A 22,160-nucleotide genomic window follows, 5' to 3' on the forward strand; every position below is an offset into this window, starting at 1 on the left:
ATGACTTTCCTGCCACTGTGTGGTCATTCACGGGCTTTAAAATTCAAATAAACCATAAAAGTCATTTAAAAAGTCATAAATGCATTGAGTACTAAATTGAGTGAATGGTCAATAAATTTAAAAAACAAACAAACAAGCAAACAAACAACAACTGGGTCTAATTTTCAGTTTCAGAGTTCCAGACATTTTTTATATGGTTCACTGGCATGCTAAACTCATTGAGTTACTAGTACAAATAATTAGACACTATACTGCCATCATGTGGTAAATGTTTATTGTGCCCACTACTCCTGAGGCGCCGTTTCCATGTACAGTATCCTATTGTGTACATCATTACGTCTACAGCATATGGCCTATATAGGTGTATCTGTGGCCACTGTGGAGAAGAATGCAGAACATAAATAAATCCTGCTGGTATTCCAATTCCAGTGTGATGTTGGACCTGTTTAAGATGATCGGATGTGTTTACTCATGAGCACAAGTGACATCTTTACACAATGCAAACAAACCCACACGGTCATGTAAATGGACCCATAGACAGAAGAACATTATTTCTATCTTTTTAAATGTTTATTCTTTTTTTTATTTTAATTTTTTACTGTTGTAAAGTTAGTTTGTTGTATTTGGACTGTCATCACTGTTAACAAATAATTTTTAGATTTGATTATGGAAAATAAAGGAAATTATTGGCAGTGACAGAATAAGAGTCATTTGTGTCTCCTTACTTCCTGATGTAGTCCAAGGTCTTTTTTGTGAAGGCAGATAACTAACCACCATGTCTTAATAAACGGTGCCCCATTATTTAGCCAATTAAATCTCAGTGGAGCCTTATAATTATATTTTAGTTGTTTTATGTAAAACCTCTGTCTCACTCGCATCTTAGGTTTGTGTTTACTTCTAAAGGTTACCATTGTTTTATATGTCTTGCAGAATTGAACGCAGTGTGCTTTCAGTTATAATAACCATGAGGTCTTGACAGGCAGTGAATGATAGTACAGTAAATGATCTCATTTGTTAAAGACAGACATGTACAAACATACCTTTTTGTTTTGTACGTTAGCCTCCTAGTTGAAATATAAGACCTTTTTTGGTCCTCATTACTCCTTATATTTTAGGAGTAATGAATAGAAATATTTGAATAGAAATGTCCCAATAATATCAAAATACTTTATCATGATACAAATATGATGAATATGATTTAGTAAACAAAACATTACTATTACACATTTTTTGCATTAATATGTACATTGAAGAAAAGAATAAATAACAAAATAGCACTTTCCTAAAACAAGCTTTATGTCCTCTATAAATACATCAGTAATTGTTTTTACTTTACTTTCTTGGTCATATGCAATTCGGTGCGCATTATTAATTCCAAAAAGCCATGTGAAGTCACCCAGCTGAAACCTCATTGGATGCAGATATTCACGGAATTGGAATTGGCAGGAAGTATACAGCATTCTGGCCCCGGTGGGTTCTGGGGCCCCTTTTCACCTGTCCGCTTTTTTTGATTCCCACGTACCAGTCGCCAAGGTCCTTGTACTTCTGTGACCTGTACGTGTTGTAGTGGTTCTCCTCCATCCTCTCCAAGAAATAACACTCGTCGTTCAGTGTGGGCTAAAACACAGAACAGGAGCAGTAAGGAGTTGCTGAAATTCCATAACTGCCGCCATCTGATCAGGAATTCGTTACAAGTGTGCGTCAGGTTGCATCAGGACATATCCACAAACACCCGGTACAATTACTGGAAATAGCATGACCGTTATTTTGCAAGTTTAAAGCTGAACCACCTTGTCAGAATAATAAGCATATGCCACATATGGTGTACAGTGTGGATAGTTTTGTTTAGCTGCAGGACAGCATTTGTTTGGCTCATGCCAACACTCACAGTGCCATAAAGTTGTCCGTGTTTGTCCATGGCCAAGTAACTCTCCGTCGTGTGCCCTTTGATTGCCACCACTCCTGCATTCACTGCTTTCACTTTTAGGACAGCTGCATTGAATAGGAAGCCAATGAAAAGGCAAAAAGCTGAAAATTGTACCATGTGTGATATCACTGTTTCTATTGGTCCTGTATTTCCTTTAATTTATGAATGAAGTGTTTTTTAAAGACAACAGAACTCCCAATGATTATCATTTTATACAAATATGCTTATCTAAGCTGATTGTCAGTAACAGAATATGTGATGCATTCATTTTAGTCACCTTTATGTGCCAGCCATTTACACATGATTATTTGACTTCATTTTTCCATTTAGAATTGTCCATAATTAATGGGGTACTCTATTTTAATGCTAAGGTGGTTATAATAGTGATAGTCGTTTACTGACAGCACTAAAGTATACAGGAAAAGAACGCAGCCAGGAATTTCACTGGTTTCTTACTGTAAACGTCGTTCTCTTGTCGACTGCCATCTACAGCACCGCTTGGCAGTACACGTAAATGATATCCTCCGTTCTTGCAGTAGAGTCTTCTCAGAAGTTTATAATTCGGTTGGTTAAGATCAAATTTCGTTGGCCCCGGTGCGAGGACGCCAACATGCCCCTCCGTCATTTTGGAAAGAGGTCCGGAGTCAGCACGTCCTGCCCCCAACAAATGCCCCTGTGGTTAAAGTGAAATATTGTATCGTCACAAGACGTCAGCGGCACCCCTACAAACTGTAACGACTCCGTTTCATTCACGGGCTAAGTATTACAAGAAATCGAAGTAACACCGCCTTATAATTTGATTACGTAGAGCAGTCACCCAAACATGGGCCTCCGGTGTGCGAAACGCCATGCGCAAAAGGGGTCACTGACGAGTTAAACGGTTACATGTGTGGACATGAACGCAAAGTTTGTTTGGGTACTCCACGAGGAAGAAAAAAAAAAAAAAAAAAAAAAAAATCAATTTGGCTTCAGTGAATCGTTTTTCTTCATGAAACCAAAATATACATGATACATCACTGCAATGTTTAAAACGAGTTTAAATATTTTATCACAGGCCATTGTATACACTCGTGTCAGTATAACTAACATTTCACTGCATATTTAGGACATTGTGTCTAAATCACATTTTTCAGTATTATGATTCCATGTAGGTTACATGATCATTTAACATACGAAGAACTCTAAGACAACTTTAGTTATGAAAAGGTATAGCAATTCATCACAATATTCATAGTATTGACCCAAAGCCTTCAGGAAGTTATCACCAGAACTGGACTGCCACATTTAAGACTGAACAGTAGTCACAAGTGGTCCTGTTATCATTCAGGTCTCCTGCCCGAGCTAGACTCCACATCCGGAATGTCTTGGAAAGCCGTCAGGCCCCTGGGCGCAGAAAGCAGGACAGAAAAAAAGGAAAAGCCCGCAGTAGGAACGCAAGGCCTAGCCACATTGAGGCACACTTCCATGTGGCTGCAGCAGTGAGATGTTGTATTACTGGAAACTGAACCTTAGCGCCAGACTCCAGAACACCCGGCAACACACTTAATTTAAATGGCATGTAACGAGACCAGGGGTAGCTACCTGCGAAAAAAAGAGCGTTGTACGTTCCCACCTGAGCCGGCATGTCTCTCTCCTCGTCTCTCTAGCGGTCTCTTGTATGAATCGGGTCTGGATATGACTCCAGTCTTCTACTCTCCAGTCACCGACTGCTTTTGTATGCGTTTGGCGACGAGAAGCATCTGTGCAACCATTCCCTCCGGCTTTCGTCAGTGCTAAATTTACACGGGCCCGCTTGGCCTGTGTGACGTGTGCTGGCCGGGTGCTCGGGAAAGGAGCCTGTGTAAAGGTTTCTGCTTAGAATCTAGTGTCACAAGAGAACTTGGGCTCCAAGTGAATTTTCAGACGTGTTTTTAATCATCAAGGTCTCATTGTGGGTGATTTTGAGAAAGCTGCACTGATTCTCATATCCTGAATGAGAGCGCCGATTTATTCACCGGAAACACTGTGGTGCAATGGTTTGATGGTAGTTGGGTGCATATCTGATTATATTAGCACTACTCTTTTCACAAAAAACTGGACACTTTTGCTGAACTAGATATCTAAATGTAAACACCAGTATTCTAAACTACATGAATACCAAGTAATTGTTAATGTATTAAAGTTATAGATTTAAAGCATGTCACCAAATCAATCGCCAAGTCTAAACAGTGAGCAGTTAAGAGACAGATGCAGGTGCAGATAAGAGCAAGATTTATGGGCAAAGCCAAAATCAGTCATAGTGCCAACACAGATACATGATTTAACCCCCCCCCCCAAAAAAAATAAAATAAATTAAAAATCCCCACCCGACAGCAAACAGGAAGCAGACTAACAGGATAGGATGAACACAAATGCATGGCCTACAAAGAAACAACCACTCAAATGAACAGCAAAGGCACCGGGCACATGACGGGGCTTAAATACATGAACTTAAACAAGGTAGAAATGAAGGACAGGTGTAATCAATGAAATGAGAGGGGGAGGAAAAAAACCATGGCTTGGAACTAAAATATACAAGACAGGGAAAACACAGAAGCTGGGAGGGACCAATCATGACAGTACCCCACCCCAGGAACAGGATTGGCAAGACACGGAGCAAGGACAGGACCTAGACGAGACACAGGAGCAGAAACCGTAGCCAAACAAGGGGCATGACCAGGAACAGAACACATAACGGAAGCAGACAAACCAGGGCAACAGAAGAGCCATGAGCAGAAGCAGGAACAGGAGTAAATAAGGAGGCAGGGAGAGGACCAGGGGCAGGACTAAACAGGCATAAGGGGCAGGATTGCGGTCAAGGAATGATGGGACCAGGGGTATGTATGGCTCTCAGGGCTAAACCATGGACAGGCAGCAGTGTAGGGACAGAAACCAGATGGGAAAAAGGAGTAGGACTGGACACCTTGTCAGGATTGAGATGGGCACAGGAGAAAAACTGGTGTCAGGCATAGGGGCAAAAGCAGGACACATGAACCATGACAGGCACGGGAATGGGAAGACCAATACCACAAGGCAGGGTAACAGGATGTACAGACACTTGAACAGGAGCAGGGACAAAACCAGGAACAAGCAACATAGGAACTGAAGACACAGAAGCAGATAAGGGGGCAGGTGCAGCAGCCTCAAGGGGCAGAGGAAAAGTAAATGGTGTGGACACAGGAACCGCAGGCGTCCGGGAGGCTGAAGGAGAGGTCTTTAGGGTCACTGGCTCGCTGCGAGGTGGGACCAAAGAACCCTAAACATCTTTGGAGGCACACCTGTAGCAGCTATTGGTGGCACAGGGGAGTCTTGAGGAGCAACCACAAGGACAGGCCGAGTGGCCTCTTCTACTCAAGGAACAGGCAGGTCCGGTAACGCAGCATTTAGCAGCGGGTCTGGCCGCACGGCTGCAGCGTTCAGGGGTGGGTCCGGGGGCGCAGATAGAGGAATGGACTTGACACAGGAAAGAGAACTGGCAGCATCCACTATGCCGGGACCAGAGCCTGACTTGGGGTCCAGCAGTGCAACAATAGCGGTTCCAAGGGTGTGGCTGAGATGTCAATGGCAGGTCCGGGAGGTCCAGAGACACGGCTATGCTGGTCAGCGGCGGGTCCAGAGCGATCAGCAGAGGCAGGTCCGACAGCGGAACAGACCTGGGAACAGGACATGAGGCAACTTCTATGCGGGGAACAGGATCAGGCCAGCTGGCTTCTCATGCCAGGAAGAGGAACAGACTGGGTGGCTTGCGGGATAACCACAGGCACTGGTGGGGTGACCCTGGAGGGGAACACACAAAACCCTCTTGGCAGCTCCCAAGGCTCATGCAAGTGATGGGGAGCTCAGTTGCGCTCAAGTGCACACCGAGTGCCTAGCCATGGATGGTCTGTGCATTCACTCAGCCTACTCAAACCGCTCCCCCCCTGCAGCGTTGGTCAACGGGTAGACCATCGGCGCTTACCTGGGCTCTCGTAGTCATCAAAATACACGGGATCCTGCTTTTTCCGGGAACGACGAGATGCCCGTGTACCGGCAGCGCCAGGGGATTTCCTGTCTCTGGCTTGGTGACGCTGAGACGTAACGAACTCGGACTGTGGAAACAGCCGGAGTTTCGTCCCAGCCGAACAACCACCTCCCAGAGTCTGGCTCTCTCACTGCGTCCTCGTAAGGCTGTTCATTCTATAATAGTGAGCGGTTAGGAGGCGGACGCATGTGCGGAGAAGAGAGAGATTTATTATGGGCAAATCCAAAATCAGAGTCGTTGTAGCAGTCACGGGTCATAGAACCAACACGGAGAGCACGGCGATACATGATTAAACAAACAAAACGGGCTATAACAAAGAACCACAGCCATTCAAATAAACATGCAATGAACAGCAAAGAGACAGGGCACACGACAGGGCTTGAATACATGAACTTAACAAGGTAGAAATGAGGGACAGGTGTAAGCAATCAAACGAGGGGCGGAGAAAACGAAACTATGGAATAGAACTAAAACACACAAGACTGGGAAAACACGAAACATAGAAGCTGGGATGGACTAATCGTGACACTAAAGGAATTTCATCTTGTGTACATTTGGACTGCATAGACTCAGTCACGTGATATTTCAGCCACAAGCCAAATATTTATGTTTTCATCAAAGGTTTGATCTCTAGTATATATTAACAACAGTGGGCCATCAGGATCAGCTCTAAATAACAGCAGCGTCGTCTCAGGCATGTGCAAACCTCGTCTTCCCAGACAGTGTCTGGCATGGGAAAGTTCGCCACGAAGCCCCTTTTGGCCTAACAGTCAGGAAAGTTCTCGTATCTTCGAGATTTCTCTACCAACTGTGTGAAATGTCAGGGACGGTGTGTCGTCTCATAGCCCTGCGGTGATGGTCCTCATCGCGGCTGTGTGTCGCTTCTTTTTAATCCTCTGGAAATTGAAGTAAAATATACGCTTCTGAAAGAAGCTGCTTTTATTTTCTCTGTAAAAATAAACGTTTCTACTCTAAACCTAGCTTTAAGCAGTTAGAAAGTGCAGGTCTAGGGAAAAGAAAACATGCCTGCTCTATTGGTTTATCCGTATAATACCAAGCGAGGGATTTTTCAGTCTCCTCTATTCCCATATTTCTTAAAGCAAATATTTTTGTGGAGGTGACTAAGAATTCAATATTTATGGAGTTTTCCCTTATAGCCTTCAATGAATTAATATTTTTCATAAAGTCATAACCTCCACCTTTGTCCTTTATGTCAGGCCCATGACTGCTTTGGCTGGTAGGCCCCCTCTGTCGCATATTTCAGATGTGAAATTTAAGACATAATATATTCACATGTTCTTGCCAGTGTATCAACTTTGGGGCTAGGGTGTCGAAATGCAAGCCAAAATGCTTTCAAAATTTATGAAGTACATCTGTATTTTGAATTACTTATCTGGGTCCAAGTGAAGGAATACACATCAAACCGTTTTCTTCATTTTGCTTCTCCTTGAACCCGAGTACATTATAAACAGGTACACAGCAAACACTTTTTTTAAATAACAAAATTTCTGAAAGAAATGCATTTGAAGGGAAATTTTGACTTGTGACTGGAGTTGTACTCGATTATGTCCACTGGGTGGCGTCAGAGTCCGTGTCAGGGACTGAGCCAGTCAGTAGGCCCAGTAGGTCAGTGGCTTCTGTCACTAATTATGAGAAAGGTGGAAGTCTTTTGCAAATTCAGAAAAGAAGTTTATGTATTTCAGACAGGTGAACCCACATGCTAAAAGGCCGGTATTCCACTGATACATAAAACCTTCCCTGGGTGAATTCTACACGTCCATCATTGTGTCATTATTGGCCCACAGGCTGTAACTAAAGTAGTTTAATTCTGCCACTCTCTCACTTTGGGGTGGACACTTTCAAACCTTCAAACCAAATTCTTCAGGACTGCACTTATTAAAACAGCAATGTGCTGTTATTATGATCAGTGGCTCTGAATTATCTGTGCTGTTTTGCCAGCTTTTTAAAGATTTACAATTAGACGTTGACTGTAGCATTATTGGACAGTACGCAAAAATGTCCAAGATTTCCATTAGGAAAATAGTTATAATAAAGAGTGGACAAGTACTTTAAATTAGACCCATTATTTATTAATTAAATTAATGACAATCACAGTAGCCTACACACATAAAAGCATTAATCTAACAGACAAAACCCAGTTTTTGTTCACCTGAATGAAAGGTGGCCGTTTATTCAAAAGTGGAAGGCTGTCAATAATCTGGAGAGAATTTACCTCAACAACCAGCCTGGTCAAACGGCCTATTTGAGAAGTAGCCTGACTGTCTGTCTCACTGTCTACACGCATGTGTAACATCTCTGTCTCAGTGGCTGTGGCAAGCTCCCAGTAGGTCCTCTCATTGTTTGCCCTGTCTCGAATCCCTTGTCTCAACTCGTCCAGGTCTGCTCTGAGCCCCAGGCCGGCTAACCACTCTTAAGGCACAGAAATCTTCCACATCTTCAGGCATCTCTCCATCTTGTGACTGGGGACATACTGTCTAGGACAGTTTAGACTGGAGACAATGCTACGCTGGCAGTGGAAACGCGTTCTCTAATTCTCTCTATGTGACTCACCTTTCTTGCTCATCCCCCATTGATCTCCATCAGACACTTTGTTTAAATATTCTTCGAGGGTAATTATGTCCTTTCCAGTTTAATTAATGTGGTACTTTCCAGAGGATTTTGGCGTTTGATAGCAGTGTCTTTAACTGTACTTTCTACAAATGAATAATAGCCTCATATTATGCTTGTAAATGTCCTGTTTGTCACGGGACGCGCCCCCCCCCCCCCACCCCGATTCACGTGGTACGGCGTGCCGCGTACACCTTATTTGAAACCACGCCCTTTGTAATTGTACGCACCTGCACGGGGCTTAATGTCTTGTTTTTTTGTTTATTTAAATCTCGGCTAGCGTGTGTACTGTTGGTCATTGTTAGTCTGCTGCTAGATGTATAACGCGTATGTAATTATTGTGGTCTTTCGTTAATATTGTGTATGAGGGCCACTGTTGTTCGTGTCTTCTGTTAATAAATATTTCACTTCATCGAGGGAGTTTGCGTCTTGCTACACGCCCATCGGCACTCGGGCCAGCAGAAACGTTACAGTTGGCCCTATATTGTATATTATGATGAGAGTGAATTTATTTTAAAAGGACAAAGGATTAGCTCACAATGTTTATAATGAACATTTGTCATTAGCGCACAAAGGGGCAGAGAACTGAACCTACCAGCTAATTTCTGAACTCACTAGCACACTTCTGAACCGACGAGCATTCATCATCCAGTCCGTCTTCTGTCTTGACTCTGGCACAAGAATCCCATTGAAACCCACAAGTTTTCACACTCACCGGAGATTTGTTTTAACACTGTTCTGCTTTCAGTTAGCAGTGAGGAAGTTGTGATGAATGTGGACATTCGGAGAAATGAACAGCGAATATGCTGACTTTCGTTTCCCTCATTTACTCGTTCACAGGTCATCTTCCTGCCATTAAGCACGGGGCGTGTCATCGCCCACTCTAATCGTCCCTGCCAAATGCAATTCAAGAAAAAACAAGCCACTTTCACAGAGTCCCTAGAGAGCAAACCGCTCTTGTTTCTTTATTAGTTTGCCACGGAACTAAAGCAAAAATACAAGTAACCAAAGGTGTGTAGCATGGCCAACACTGATCTTTTCAAAAAGGCGCCAACATAAAATAATAATTATCCGTGGAAACTAGGGTTGTTTATATAGTCCTAGGAATATAGCCCACAATGTATGCATGAGGGTTGAACTGATCAATGTCTGAATCCGTTAGTTATAAAACTTGTTATAACTATGTAATAGCACAGTGGTTAATGGGCCAAATAATAGATTAATAGCTGCCACAAAATATGCTGAGAGGGACCATATTGTAGCTCTTCTGACATTATCAAACAGAATATCGGGCACCCTGAATCTCTTTGTACACAGTAAATATGACTCCAGTAGCCCTTCACAAGATTCCTATTCATCGTATGAAATATAATGTACATAAAGAAAACATGTGAGCTGCGAGCGCGAATTTAACAAAAGGTGGATGGGGTTACGGACATGGCAAAAGCCTGGCTGAATTTCCTAATTAACTGCTGGCTCTATTGGAGCAACTGATATTGGACACGTCAGTAGACTTGGTTCGGTTTTCCACTCTGCAGCAGCAGACGAAAACCCCGCTTTGGTATGACATCATCGCTTTCGTCCAACCCTTTGTTTGTATCGTATCCTCTCGCGCACAGTGCGATTTGCCCGCCGTATCGACCCTCGCGCACTGGCTTGGGAAGCCGCAACGCTATTGGCTGATAGAAGAATCAATCATTGGCTTGTCCGCTTCACGGTAGGTTGGTGCGGCTGCTGGGGCTAAAGAAAGAGTCGCGTTTAAACGCCCATCGAGGATTCCGCAATTACCGCGTTTTGTCTTTAGTCGTCTTCCCCTCCCCTGTAGCAGCGTGACGTTGTCATGCGAGGTGCACAGGCTTACGCCGGAACGTCCTGACGGCTCGCTTAAAATATTTCCAGGACACATTTTCTCTGAGAGATATTGTTATAGTGAAGGGATATTCTGAGATGCGGTTGGGCTTTTTTTGTTAGCTAAAAGTAGCATCCATTAGACAGTCTGTGCCGCTTAAAATATTTCCGTGTCGATATGTAATTAACACGGCCGATTAGAGCGCGTCTGACTTTGGTTCCTCGCTTCTCCCCATACTCTACTGCACACCCTCCGCTTAACGTTTCCCTGTAGTCCCGATAAGACTGGGTGCTTTGGCTTTGGTATCGAAGAAAAGATGGGATTGCCTGCGTTGGAGTTTAGCGACTGCTATTTAGATAGCCCACATTTCAGAGAGAGATTGAAGTCCCACGAACTGGAACTGGACAAGACGAACAAGTTTATCAAGGAGCTTATCAAAGACGGCAAAGCGCTGATTCAAGCACTGAAAAGTAAGATAATCTTTGCATTGTTCGAGGGCATGACAAACTCTTGACACATGACCTAGCTACTGTAGTTAAATGGACACACTCTGTGTTTTTGACTGGCTTGCAGGATATTTGGGCGGAGAATGCTTTGCCCAGAAGAATAGTAAAACATGTTTTATCATTCAGGACCGCTGTAAGTGCGTTTTCTTAATATTTTACAACTGCGCGGAGAAAAAAGAGAAAACTCCGACCCATCATCTTTTTACCGTGCTACGAAAGCTACACGTATTATTCTACATGACCCATAGGATTATAACCGTATCCACATTTCTAAAACATGTCATCACTTTAGGCACAAGAAACTGAGATTAAACCGCTTGTTGAGTTCAGAAGTCTTCTGTCACACTGCAACCACTAAGTGACCGCGTTACTCACGTTGCTCTCACAATCCACTCCACTCTCCATTCAAAACAAACACAACCAGCGGAAAAAGATCAGAGCCCACTATAACTAAATCCAAGTTCACTGAATTCAGATTCTAAGCATTCAAGGCTTTGGTTTCACCGAGCAAAGCTGTTGCGATGTAACAGGCCCAGTCACTCAGCTTGGTTACATGTAGACATGGAGCTGCTGTCTGGGCAAGTCCCTGGTTGCAGTCTTCACGAGTCGTTTTGTTGCAACTCCTGTGTTGAAACCTGTGCTAACGCTTCACAGGAATGAAGCCACGGCATCCACTGTAACATTGCCACCGCACAAGGCAGAGCACCTTGTCGGAGGGAGGCATCTGTCATCCAGTTAGCAAAGTTATTGCTTACCAGGTGCACATCGAGTCGCCAGAACTCACAGCTTTTACACCAATAGGCGTTTCCAGCTTGCATGTAAACACGCGCCTAAGCGGTTATTTTACTACACGATGAAAGGCTTCTGTCCATAGCCACAATCCCGGAGTATGTTAATTACGCTCATGGCTTTAAATCGTCGTCCGCAAATTCACCATATATATGAATCGGTGGTTTATTTTTGATATCTTAATTAACATTAAACGGATCAGTTACCGAGTAGATCAATGAACGGATCAGTTACCGAGTAGCGGCAGACTTGTTTGCCGCGATGATCTGGAAACACCCACTCAATAACCTGAAAACGGCGCCGCAGACTGAGTCATTTTGTTTTGAAGTGGAGTTGCATTTTTAGAGTGCTATGCCGACAGATGTGTCACGGTCGACAGTTAAATGTTTTGATAATTTCACATTTCTATGCAAATGATTGTTTATCTCACCGCAGGCCTGAAACCACATAACATATAACTTCAGCTCTCCAAGCGACACGTTTTTAATTAACTACAGTAGCAACAGAGTCGCTGCGCTGCACCGACTAAATAAAATATTACTACAGTAGTTCTTTACATTGGAAATAGCAACAACCTGCTTTTCCCCAAACCTCAGCTGCAAACTAAAACAAAACGGGAGACGTGGTGTAGCATGCTATCGCTCAGACAAGCGTCCCCTCATCTTGGGCGACACTTTCGTCCTTTGTCACTTTCAGTGGCTAACACACATGCCGCCACACTGCACACTAGCGGAGGGCCAGCTGGGGTTCCCTGCTTTGTTCCAATTGGCTGTGCCAATTAGCTCCGCCCCGAGCCCGCGCATGATGGATGGGGTCCAGGACTCTGGAGCCCTACGAAGCCTCGGAGTAACGCTGTTTGACGGCAAATATCGATTCAAAGGTTTGCATTTTGCAGCGCAAAGGCTCACACATCGCCACAGGTCTTCCTACAGGGACTTTGTCTGTAGTTGTTTTCATATTCCAGAATCTTTGGCCATCTGTATTTTCAGTAGTTTGGCATACTAGAATAAAGCAGTTCATTGTAATATGCAAATATATGGTACTGCTTTGTCTGGATCGTGTCTTCATTGGGCCTGGCAACTCAGGTATGCCGTTATGTTTTTATTGCAGTAAAACAGCACGTCGGTCATTTTGTATATTATTTTATTGCCTAGTCAATGAAGTAATTGTAGTGGGTGAAGTGGATTTTGTCCTGTATGCTAAGAGGAGAGCGGATGTGTGCCTTAAGGAGGAGAGAGCTTTTTTAGTATCTCCCCGCAAGACATCAGATAAGGGCACGAATGTGTGTGTGTGTGTGTGTGTGTGTGGGGGGGGGGGGGCTGTTGCATCAGTGCTTCTGAGTGAAGTGACATCATGCGTGAGATGAGCACAAACCCGGGGCTCGATCGCTATCATAGTCTGACATTCCTAGCCCCATTGTGTTTGTGGGTGACTTATGAGGACAGAGGCGCATGCAGCCAAGCCAGCAGGCACGGCCAAGGCTGCGCACAGACGTTTGGCCCCGCCTTCATGGGGTTACTCTGTTTCATCCTTGAGGAAATTCAGTCCTCATAACTGCAATAGATGCATCCTTACATCATTCAATGAAATCTCAGAGAAGCAGTGAGTACTGTGAGTGTTTTTAAAGTAAAATTGGCCATACTAAGCTTATTGGTGTGCTTGTCCAAATGTGCCCAAGAATACCAAAAGAAGCAGTATTATACATTGGATAGTGACATGTACTGCTAATAAAAGATGGTATTGCTGCAAATGCAGTTTCATTAGCTTCTTCTTCTCATTTCCTTTGTCCAGTTGGGTCTGCGTGTGTGGTCTAGGTACATTAATATGTTCATTGTAGTTTTGGAAATCTAGTCCTCCTTTGGCCTGCTCATTGAAATTCAAAGCTATATGTCTAGCACTTAGGCCTGATATGAATTCACAATGCTTGGGAGCAGTGGTATTCTTCCAAGCAGGCTATGCATAACCAGGGCCAAGTGTTACTAATGGAACAGTTTGAGGTTTACTATGCACTGCCATATTACTCTCCTGCCATAGGCATGCACTTGATCTTAATAAGATAATGAAGACAGCATGGGAGAAGAGAAAAAGACGATGCAGAGAGACAGAGAGAGAGCGGGAGAGAGAGAAAGTGACAGAGAGAGAGGGAGAGAGTGACCGATAGAGAGAGAGAGTGACAGGGAGAGAGAGAGAGAGAGAGAGAGAGAGAGTGTTACAGTTAGAGAATGTTACTGGCACTTCTCGGGCCCATTATGCAGAAGTCTACATCTGGAAAAGTATGCACTGGGTCCACAGTTGTCAAAAAGCAGGCCTCAGCTGCTATCCTCGGCCCAACCAGAGTAAGAGAAGTTGGGTTTATCGCAAATATCGCAAAGGCAGTATTTTTAGGGGCTAACTCCTGAACTTGGAAGTGCCCAAGAAGTGAAGACCAGATTCCAAAGCAGGAATTTTCTGGCCAAAGGAAAAAAGAAGAAGACGAAGAAGAAAGGGCCCGAGGAACTGTTCTGTGTGTTTCTAAAGAAGGCCCAGTGCCATAAAGTTGGGGAGAGGAGGCACCTTCACCAAGTCTGACATTTACTGCTGTTAGGCTCCAGGCTTTGTGCCTTGGGAAAGTGCCTTGATCTGTTATCTCCTTGTTGTGAGGTGGAAAAGCTCCTTCTAGGAAGATATTGGCAGAGGAATGCTGAAACGCACGCCAACCTCTAGCGGGCTTCCCACACACAAGTGTATATGGTTACTGTCCTCACAAGTCCTCGAAATGCATGCATGCATATGCACACTCACGAAAACACACACAACACATATGCACACAAATGCTCACACATTTGCATGCACACAAAAACACACACAATACATATATGCACACACATACACGCACACACACACCAGCACATACAAAAACACACACAACAACACACACATGCACACAACCACACACACACACCCTCCCTTCCTGGTTTCTTTCACTCCTCTGCACTGGACTGGTGTGCTGAATGGTCATCTCAGTGGTCTAAATGCAGTCTAGCCCCACTGCTCTTTATTTTCAGTGACATCACCATTCAGGCTCGAGAAGCCACTTCTTGTTTTGGTTTGTATGCAAAACGCCCTGACTGATTCTTTCTCTTCACCTGACTCCTAACTCTAAAAACCGACTCTGGCCTCCTGACTCTGAAAACCGACTACTGACTCTGCTCCTGCAACTGCTCCTCCCTGGCTATTTGGTGTCATTTGCTTCAGCGATACAATCTTTGCGCTGCACCGTCTGCCAAACAGCACTGCGTTCCCAGGCGAATGCAGGTCAGGACGTGAACTGTTTTGATTTAAGGACTCCTGCAGGTGTCTCTACCCGATTCTCCCACTAGGTCTTCACTAGAGCTGCAGGAGCCGCAGTGCTCATGTGTCAGGCAGGGCCAACTACACTTGAAACTGAAACTGGCTCTCCCTTTAGTCTGCGTGAGAGGCATTGCCGCCAGTGCTCAGTTAAAAACCGACTTCATCGCCTTGTCTCAGGCTGGTTTGCCATGTCGTGCAGGATTCCAGTCACGGGATCCCTCGGCAACCACACACACAGTGTACCACTCACTACGCACCGGAGCTGGTTCTGGTCCCGCACAGCGAACACTGATGCCGTAGCAGGGAACTGACGCAGCGGTTCACCGGGTTTAAAAGCATAATGCATGAGCGCAGCTTGTAGAGTCCAAGTATGTGACTTGGCATTCGAACGCAATCAGTTTTCCTGCCTTCCCCTGACTGAATATCTGACACTAACCGACCTCCGATGCATGGAGCAGCACTCCGATTGGCTGATTCTACAGATAAATACACTAAATAAAGAAACAAGCAAAAATCCAAAACTTTACTGTTAGTAGTTATAGAGTACGTTCGGAGGGCACCAGGGAAGCAGAGCCACGATCTTGAGTGGAAACGCAGCTTTCCATGCGAATGTCCGCCAGATGTTCACACGTGTCGGGTGCAGGTGTGTGTGTGTGTGTGTGTGGGGGGGGGGGTTGTGCGTGAGCATGCGCGTGCCCGTGTCGACGCTGTAACAGGAGCCGCATCACGACGTCTCTGCAGAGATGGGAGATCAAGGTTGGACATAATTGGGTAATTACGTTTGCCAGGGCTTGGCTTTCCGAGGTCACATTTTGATGTCTTGCAGAGGCCCGAGAAAAAAACAAAGAGCGGCATGCCAGACCAGCAGGCACTAATCCATCACCGTATGGGCAAAATGCACCGCTGCCTGTTGCGAACCTAAAAAGACTTACAGTAAGGTGATACAGATGGGGGAACTTTGAAGTTTCAGTTCCGTTTGAACAAGGGAGTGTTTACGGAGAGGTGTTGCACGTTCGTGCAGCCTGGTTGACAGCCGGGACTTGCCCTGATTGTCACCGGAGTTTCCGAATTAGAACTTAGTCTTCTCTGAGCATCAGGTACCCTGCCAGCCGCAGCCGTGTTTTCCAATAAGTTACTGGCCTTGCCATGAACGACTGGCTTGGACTGAAACCGGCACCCCAAAGACAACTGGATTCAATATGTTTTTTCGGATGGCTGCTAATTTGCGGCCTCATTCCAAAGGCATGCAATCCCTTCCAGTCTCGTCCAATCGCGAAGGCGATTTGTTTGACGGGGACCGAGCACTTCATCTGCCAAAGCAGCCCCTGACCTCAGCTGCATGCTCTCTCGGCGCCTCGCACGCTTTATTAGCGCACAATACAGAGCGTGCAAAAAAATAAATAAGTAAATCCAGTAATTGAAACACAGCTGCTGAGGACTTTCGGACGGCCCGGGGATCAGAAAACAGGCAGTCGCGGTGCCACGCCAATTGCGTCCGTTCCCTCTACACGCCAGCTATCAGGAGCTGTTTCCTTGTCGCCTGCCCCTTAATGCTGGAAAGGCGTGCTGGAGCAGCTGTGCCCTAAGGGCATGCTGTGGAGACATGTGACACATGGCCCTGCCCCTTTGTCCTCCGCGCGGGGGAGGATCCAGGGCAGGTGCTGTTTGTTTATTTTTTTTCATTATCATTGTCTCAGGAAAAAGACTCATCATTTCCCTGTGTACTGAAAACCCTTCGTTGTCTTTACTTTGACTAGGCCTATTCACTTTTAGGCAGTTGGTCTGTTTACATTACAGTTTTGTTTGTTTTTTGAAATGTAGGCATGTTTGCCCTGTCATAAGGTGGTATTCAGTATAGCTAATATAAGCCATCGTTTGGGGCGTAAACCCGAAACCTAATTTAAGATCCTGTTTGAAATTTGTTTCATATTTCTTGGAGAAGACAGAGATTGATGCGTTTGAAATACTTCTGCTTCTTCTCTCCCAGACTGCTGGGTTTTAAATGCTCTGTGAACTTTACCACCAGTAACTGTTTTGTTTTTGTGTCTTACTTTAGAACTGGAATGACGAACTGGACTTTTTAAAAAGTCATCCTCAATTTTGATCTTCTTACCCCTTCCCTCATTGTCACCACCAACACCAGGGCCTCTCTCTCTTCCATTCTCTGTCTCTCTTTCACTCTCTCTCTCTTCCCATCTTTCTCTCTTTCCTTCTCTCTCCTATCTCTATCCCTCTTTCTCTCTCCCTCTCTCTGAATACTGACCATTGTGGCGGACAGGCCACTCTCCTGTGTCCCAGCTCTGTGTGGCGAAGCAGGGAGGCTTCAGAGGAGTCCACTTAGCAGTCGGACAAAAGGGCAGTGTTTGCAAAGCCTTGCTGATCCTGATGGAATGGATGAAAGGGACACACATGCACACACACACACACACACACGCGCGCACACATACACACACCATTTCATAGTCCCTTGGACAACTGGTCTTCTGCCATTTGCAATCTGTTCATGTTCCGCAGATGCATACGTCATTGTCTGTATCCCGCTGATGCATACGCCATTGTTCGTGTCCCGCAGATGCATACGTCATTGTCCGTGTCCCGCTGATGCATACGTCATTGTCCGTGTCCCGCAGATGCATACGTCATTGTCCGTGTCCCGCAGATGCATACGTCATTGTCCGTGTCCCGCAGATGCATACGTCATTGTCCGTGTCCCGCAGATGCATACGTCATTGTCCATAACCCGTAGGTGAATAGGCAAGGAATAGTATAGATTAGTCAGAAACTACAACACAAGCAATTAGTTGTAATTAGTTAAAGTTAAACTCATAAAAATGTATTTTCATAGCTATTTTGAAAAACCCCAAAACAGCAGGATCAAGAAAGGCTCAGGGTGAATATATCAAGAGTATTTTAAACTTTGTGTCATAAATTAAGGATATGGAAACGGAAGCACCTGTTTGTAGGGTAGCTTAAACTCATGTAAAAATGTCTATGCTATTTTAATGAAGTGTTGTCATAACCAAAGCACTGCCAATGGTTTGGAGATATTTTGTTCCAAGACTTTAAAAAACAAAAAGCAGTCATGGACCTTTTATGCCATTTTAGCTGATGCTTTTATCCAAAGCAGTCATCATATTATAACTGAACACAGTTTGAGCAATTGAGGGTTAAGGGCCTTGCTCAGGGGCTCAATAGTGAGGACCTGGCACTGGTGAGGCTTGAACTGGCAACCTTCCAATTACTGGTCCTTAACCACTGAGCTACATCTGCCCTACAAAAAGGCACTTAAGTGTTGTCATTGATGCACTGAAAGTAGTTGATAGCAGTTGCACTGATGCTATGAGGGAGAGTCAGAATAACCCTGGTCCCATGTGTGCCCTTCTGGGTACCAATGAGAATAGTTAACCATATCAGGCTGTTTGCCTGCACAGCACCCTGCATGTGCTGCCAACCACTGACCACTGCTGCGTCAAAGCAATTACAGTTACATTTACAGTTATAGCGTTTGGCAAGTTTTGTCCGGAGCGACTTGTGCTTTGCTGCCTCCTTGGAGAGCCGTAGCGCAATCTCAACAGGCTACGGTCTCAACAGGCTATGGTCTAAATGGACCACTGGCTAAATAGACTACACTGAGTAAAGAATATAAATGTTTCTAAACATCCAGACGCATATCGGGAATTGCTTCCGTATTTTCACGATATATTGTCATATCTATATTTTGAAGGGATGGTAATAGCCCTGCTCTGGTTTGATGATGCTCATAGTTGATGCTGCAGATGACCCTGTGATGGGCGAGCGAGGAATAATTAACCAGCGCACCTCAGAGCGGGCGATGGGTGGCCCCCTCTCACCCGGCCCTGGGGCCACATCCTCGGTTTAAACATTAGCACCGCATCAGCAAACAGACACACGGAGCAGGAGGCCAGAACCTGTCCCTCCTGGGCAAAGGCTGTCAGAGCCGCACTAACTAGAGACAGTAAAGGAACGTTGTAAAGGAGCTTTGGATTATAATTTAGCCTTAAAGTTAATTGCCAAGGATTTTGTGCAAGTAGAATGTAGTATGTCAGATTTAATCTTGCCAAGCAAAAATATGGTTTTACTAATGACATTAGCGGCGATTTTGTATTTGGTGTTTCATAGTGGTGAAAGTGTGAAAATGAACCCGAGTTCCGTGAGTGATTCTAATGCATAACCATTGGTTACACTGTTGGTGTGAGTGAGTCTAATATTTAACTCTTACTGGTTGAACCGGAACAGAGCACGTGCCCCCTGAGCTGCACCTATATTCAGATCTACAGCAATAACAGGAAACCTCCAGGAGTTCCACAGCCGCCTATCTGCGTGTCTTTAGATGTGGGGGACTTTCCCGCCTTCTCTCTCCCAGTCACCAGGGACGGCGTTACTCGATCATTACTCAGCTACTAGCTTGCACTCGGGCCACGTCACTACCGTTTTGCCGTTCCTCTCCCCCGGAAAGCATGAACAACCCTAGCTCTTGCTCTCCCTCATGAAGGGTGGAACTGACAGATGGCTGCCGGCCCTGCCCACGCCATGCGCGATGAATCGGGCCTATTCTCTCGGCCGCGCCACGCCGCCCTTGATGAGGTCCAGACCGGCGCTGCGCCTCACCCGGTCGGGGGAGGCGCGCCCAGCCCCGCGCTGCTCCCCTCCCTGCACCAGTCTTGTGCGTGTGCGTGTCCTCCCAGGAGCCGATAACTGTCCGGGTCTGGGGCCAGGGGCAGCGCTCGGCGGGCCAGCGCAAACATACGGCAGCAGGCTGACTCCGCCGCTCCAAAAATAACGCAGCGTTTTGGGATTTAAATCCTACGACTCAGTTGCTTGGGTTTCAGTGTTTAATCTCGGAGCGACAATTGAAGATGCAATCACATGGTGTGGAGGTGATCGCTGCCAGGCTGGATCTTGAACATGGCCAGCCCAAGGGCAAACGTGAGATGTCCATGGAAGCCACTGTTCCCACAGTCCCACTCTCATCCAGTTCCACATCAGTGTTGAACTGAAGACCCATGTGGAATGCAAGCTTTGCTCTTCCTTTTTTATGAAATTGGGATTTTTGAGTCAGTTATGATTACCACGTGAGAACATTATAATAGCTTAATTTTATCAGATGTTTCAAATGAAGCCAGGATTGCACTGTAAACCTAATCATACTAATCACATGGTATCATTTTACTGCAACATGCAGTGAAACACAAAGGGCAAGATAACCTCAGGAATCTGGTGGTGGAGTGTAAATTATTGACTTGTGCTGAAGCTTTTTGTGCTTTCAGAACACTTTCATGCTGGTGTGGATAGGTCAGACTTGCTCGGTAGGTCAGACTTGCAAAGTGCTTTGTACCTTTGCCCTCTTTCTTCTCCGGAGATGTCCTTTCTGATCAGCTTCCCATTCCCAGTTATGTTAACTTCGCAGTTTCACGCATCCAGTTTCTCCCTGCCTGTCCCTGCCTCTATTTTCCTTTGCTGTGCCCAAGCCCACTGTGCATTCGCTGGTCATGACCCGAGCTGAATGCCCGTTACTGCTGTGCCCCGCCGCCATGCTTATTAGGACACCCCGCCCCTTCCTCCTGATAACAATAAACTGTGGGTTTCAGTTCAACATTATATATATATATACACGAGATCGGAAAGGTGTCGCTCAGTTCCTGTATCCGAGATATTTCAGTCGGCGAAAAGAGGAAAGACAAATTACTGCAACCTCAACTCCGCAGCACCTCTGTTTGTCATTATAGTCACTTCCTCAGGAGGCACTAGCCAGCGGGATGTAGGTTGAACGTTTGGGTTTATCGTCACCACAGCCTCACATGGCCAGCTGCTGGGCCTTGTGCTGTGGATAGATAACAGGCTTCAGTCCCCATCTCCTAAGATCACACACACCATCCCGCGCAACGCAGCTCGATGTCCGAGCTTCTGCCGAGGCAAAAGAGCAGCCACGTGCATGGCCCGGGCACACGTACTCCACCGCTAGCCGTCTCGGCCGGCCGTGCGGACAGGATCGGCCCTCCAGCTTGGGGTTCGTTTACTGGGAGACACTGGGATGCCCGTCCCCCCCGAGGCAAACACCTCCCCGGGGATTTGTGGCATCACAGGTAACGTGAGTGGAGAAAGCTGACGTGACGAGCTCTTGGGGGCGTTCCTGGCGGCTCAGGCTCAGTGGGTTTACCCTCCCCGGATCTGGGGCTTGAGGTGGGGCATATCTGCCCACCACTGCATTTAATGATAATCCATGCAGCATGTCTCCATGATTATGACCCTTGAGAAAGGGTCAGAGTTCTTTCTTTTTTAACTTACGTGGGTGTGGATTGTAATGTTTTGTTTTGTTTTTTACTCCAAGCTAAATCTACACAGACGAAACACATTCTTTTCTAAGGTCAAAACAGCAATGCAGATCTGTTTGTGTCGTCTTGTCCACCTTTTCTGCATCATTCCTGCTCGCTCCTCTTCCTCACTCCCCTCCGGGCCCCTGCAGGACCTGCCCCAGTGTCCCCGGCAGGAACAGGAGCTGATGGAATGAGGTCGGCGGAGTGCTCTGGAAAACAGATGTGCTGTTTACGGGTCAGTGCCAGAACACTGAGTGCTCCCGAACCTGCATTCTCCTTACATACACCGTCAGCTCTGATGCTGACGTGATCTCACGGCAGACATGGCGCACAGTCTCGTAGGATTGTTTTGCTGTCAACGATGCGTCTTTGTAATAGAGCTGAGAGAAATGGATAAAAAGATCAGTTTTATCTGAAATGCAATATTAATTTGATTCCATGTGTTTTGTTCAGCTAGCCTGCTTTGCTGACAGATAAATATTCTCCCACCCATTCTCAGTTTGGCTTTTTCATATAAGGCAAAGCTCTTCTTTTATTGGTACTGTAGAGAGCAAATATAGATAAAGGGATTTCCAAGGTAATGAGATGAAGTCTATTGAATAAAAACCCCAGAAACAACATACTATCCATTTCTGGTTGATCGATTAATTGCCATTTTGCGACAACCAGCATTGTTTTTTTCCTGGCATCAGCCGTTTTTAAACAAAGTTTTTCAATTACCTGTGGACATTTAGTAGATACATTTTTAAAAATAAGC

At 45.4% G+C, this 22,160-nt stretch overlaps 2 protein-coding genes across 7 annotated transcripts in view; one reads left to right on the top strand and one right to left on the bottom strand.

The window, feature by feature from the left end:
- Positions 1-1,153: 1,153 nt before the first annotated feature.
- fgf1b (fibroblast growth factor 1b) lies at positions 1,154-6,043 on the bottom strand. Of its 3 annotated transcripts, none has more exons than XM_081720164.1 (4): positions 5,904-6,043; positions 2,384-2,600; positions 1,889-1,992; positions 1,154-1,617 (listed from the first exon to the last, which is right to left on the bottom strand). In XM_081720164.1, exons 1-4 carry the CDS (start codon positions 5,919-5,921, stop codon positions 1,426-1,428), a joined length of 531 nt encoding a protein of 176 aa, XP_081576290.1. In that variant the 5' UTR covers positions 5,922-6,043; the 3' UTR covers positions 1,154-1,425. The 3 variants fall into 3 exon arrangements, with proteins under 3 accessions (XP_081576290.1, XP_026878846.2, XP_026878847.2); XM_027023045.3 differs by lacking the exon at positions 5,904-6,043 and adding an exon at positions 3,540-3,669; XM_027023046.3 differs by lacking the exon at positions 5,904-6,043 and adding an exon at positions 3,509-3,660.
- Positions 6,044-10,360: 4,317 nt separating this feature from the next.
- LOC113585514 (rho GTPase-activating protein 26) overlaps positions 10,361-22,160 on the top strand; it is a 52,309-nt gene continuing 40,509 nt past the window's right edge. For 2 of the 4 annotated variants that reach the window (XM_035527036.2, XM_035527037.2), the window contains exon 1: positions 10,363-10,913. In XM_035527036.2, coding sequence (XP_035382929.1) covers positions 10,760-10,913 — 154 coding nt within the window. In that variant the 5' untranslated portion in view covers positions 10,363-10,759. Of the gene's footprint in view, positions 10,914-22,160 lie in introns of all 4 variants that reach the window. The other 2 variants (XM_035527038.2, XM_081719187.1) reach the window with 2 other exon arrangements.

The sequence above is a fragment of the Electrophorus electricus genome, chromosome 8 (assembly GCF_041902795.1).
Source record: "Electrophorus electricus isolate QZ-2024a chromosome 8, ASM4190279v1, whole genome shotgun sequence".
Classification (NCBI taxonomy): Eukaryota; Metazoa; Chordata; class Actinopteri; order Gymnotiformes; family Gymnotidae; genus Electrophorus; species Electrophorus electricus.

Excerpts from the sequence above, each read along its gene's own strand:
- fgf1b (XM_081720164.1), bottom strand. Across the intron at positions 1,993-2,383 it reads ACAAGAGAACGACGTTTACA|CTGTCCTAAAAGTGAAAGCA; the intron begins GTAAGAAACCAG and ends TATTCAATGCAG. Across the intron at positions 1,618-1,888 it reads ACGGACAACTTTATGGCACT|CCCACACTGAACGACGAGTG; the intron begins GTGAGTGTTGGC and ends TCTGTGTTTTAG.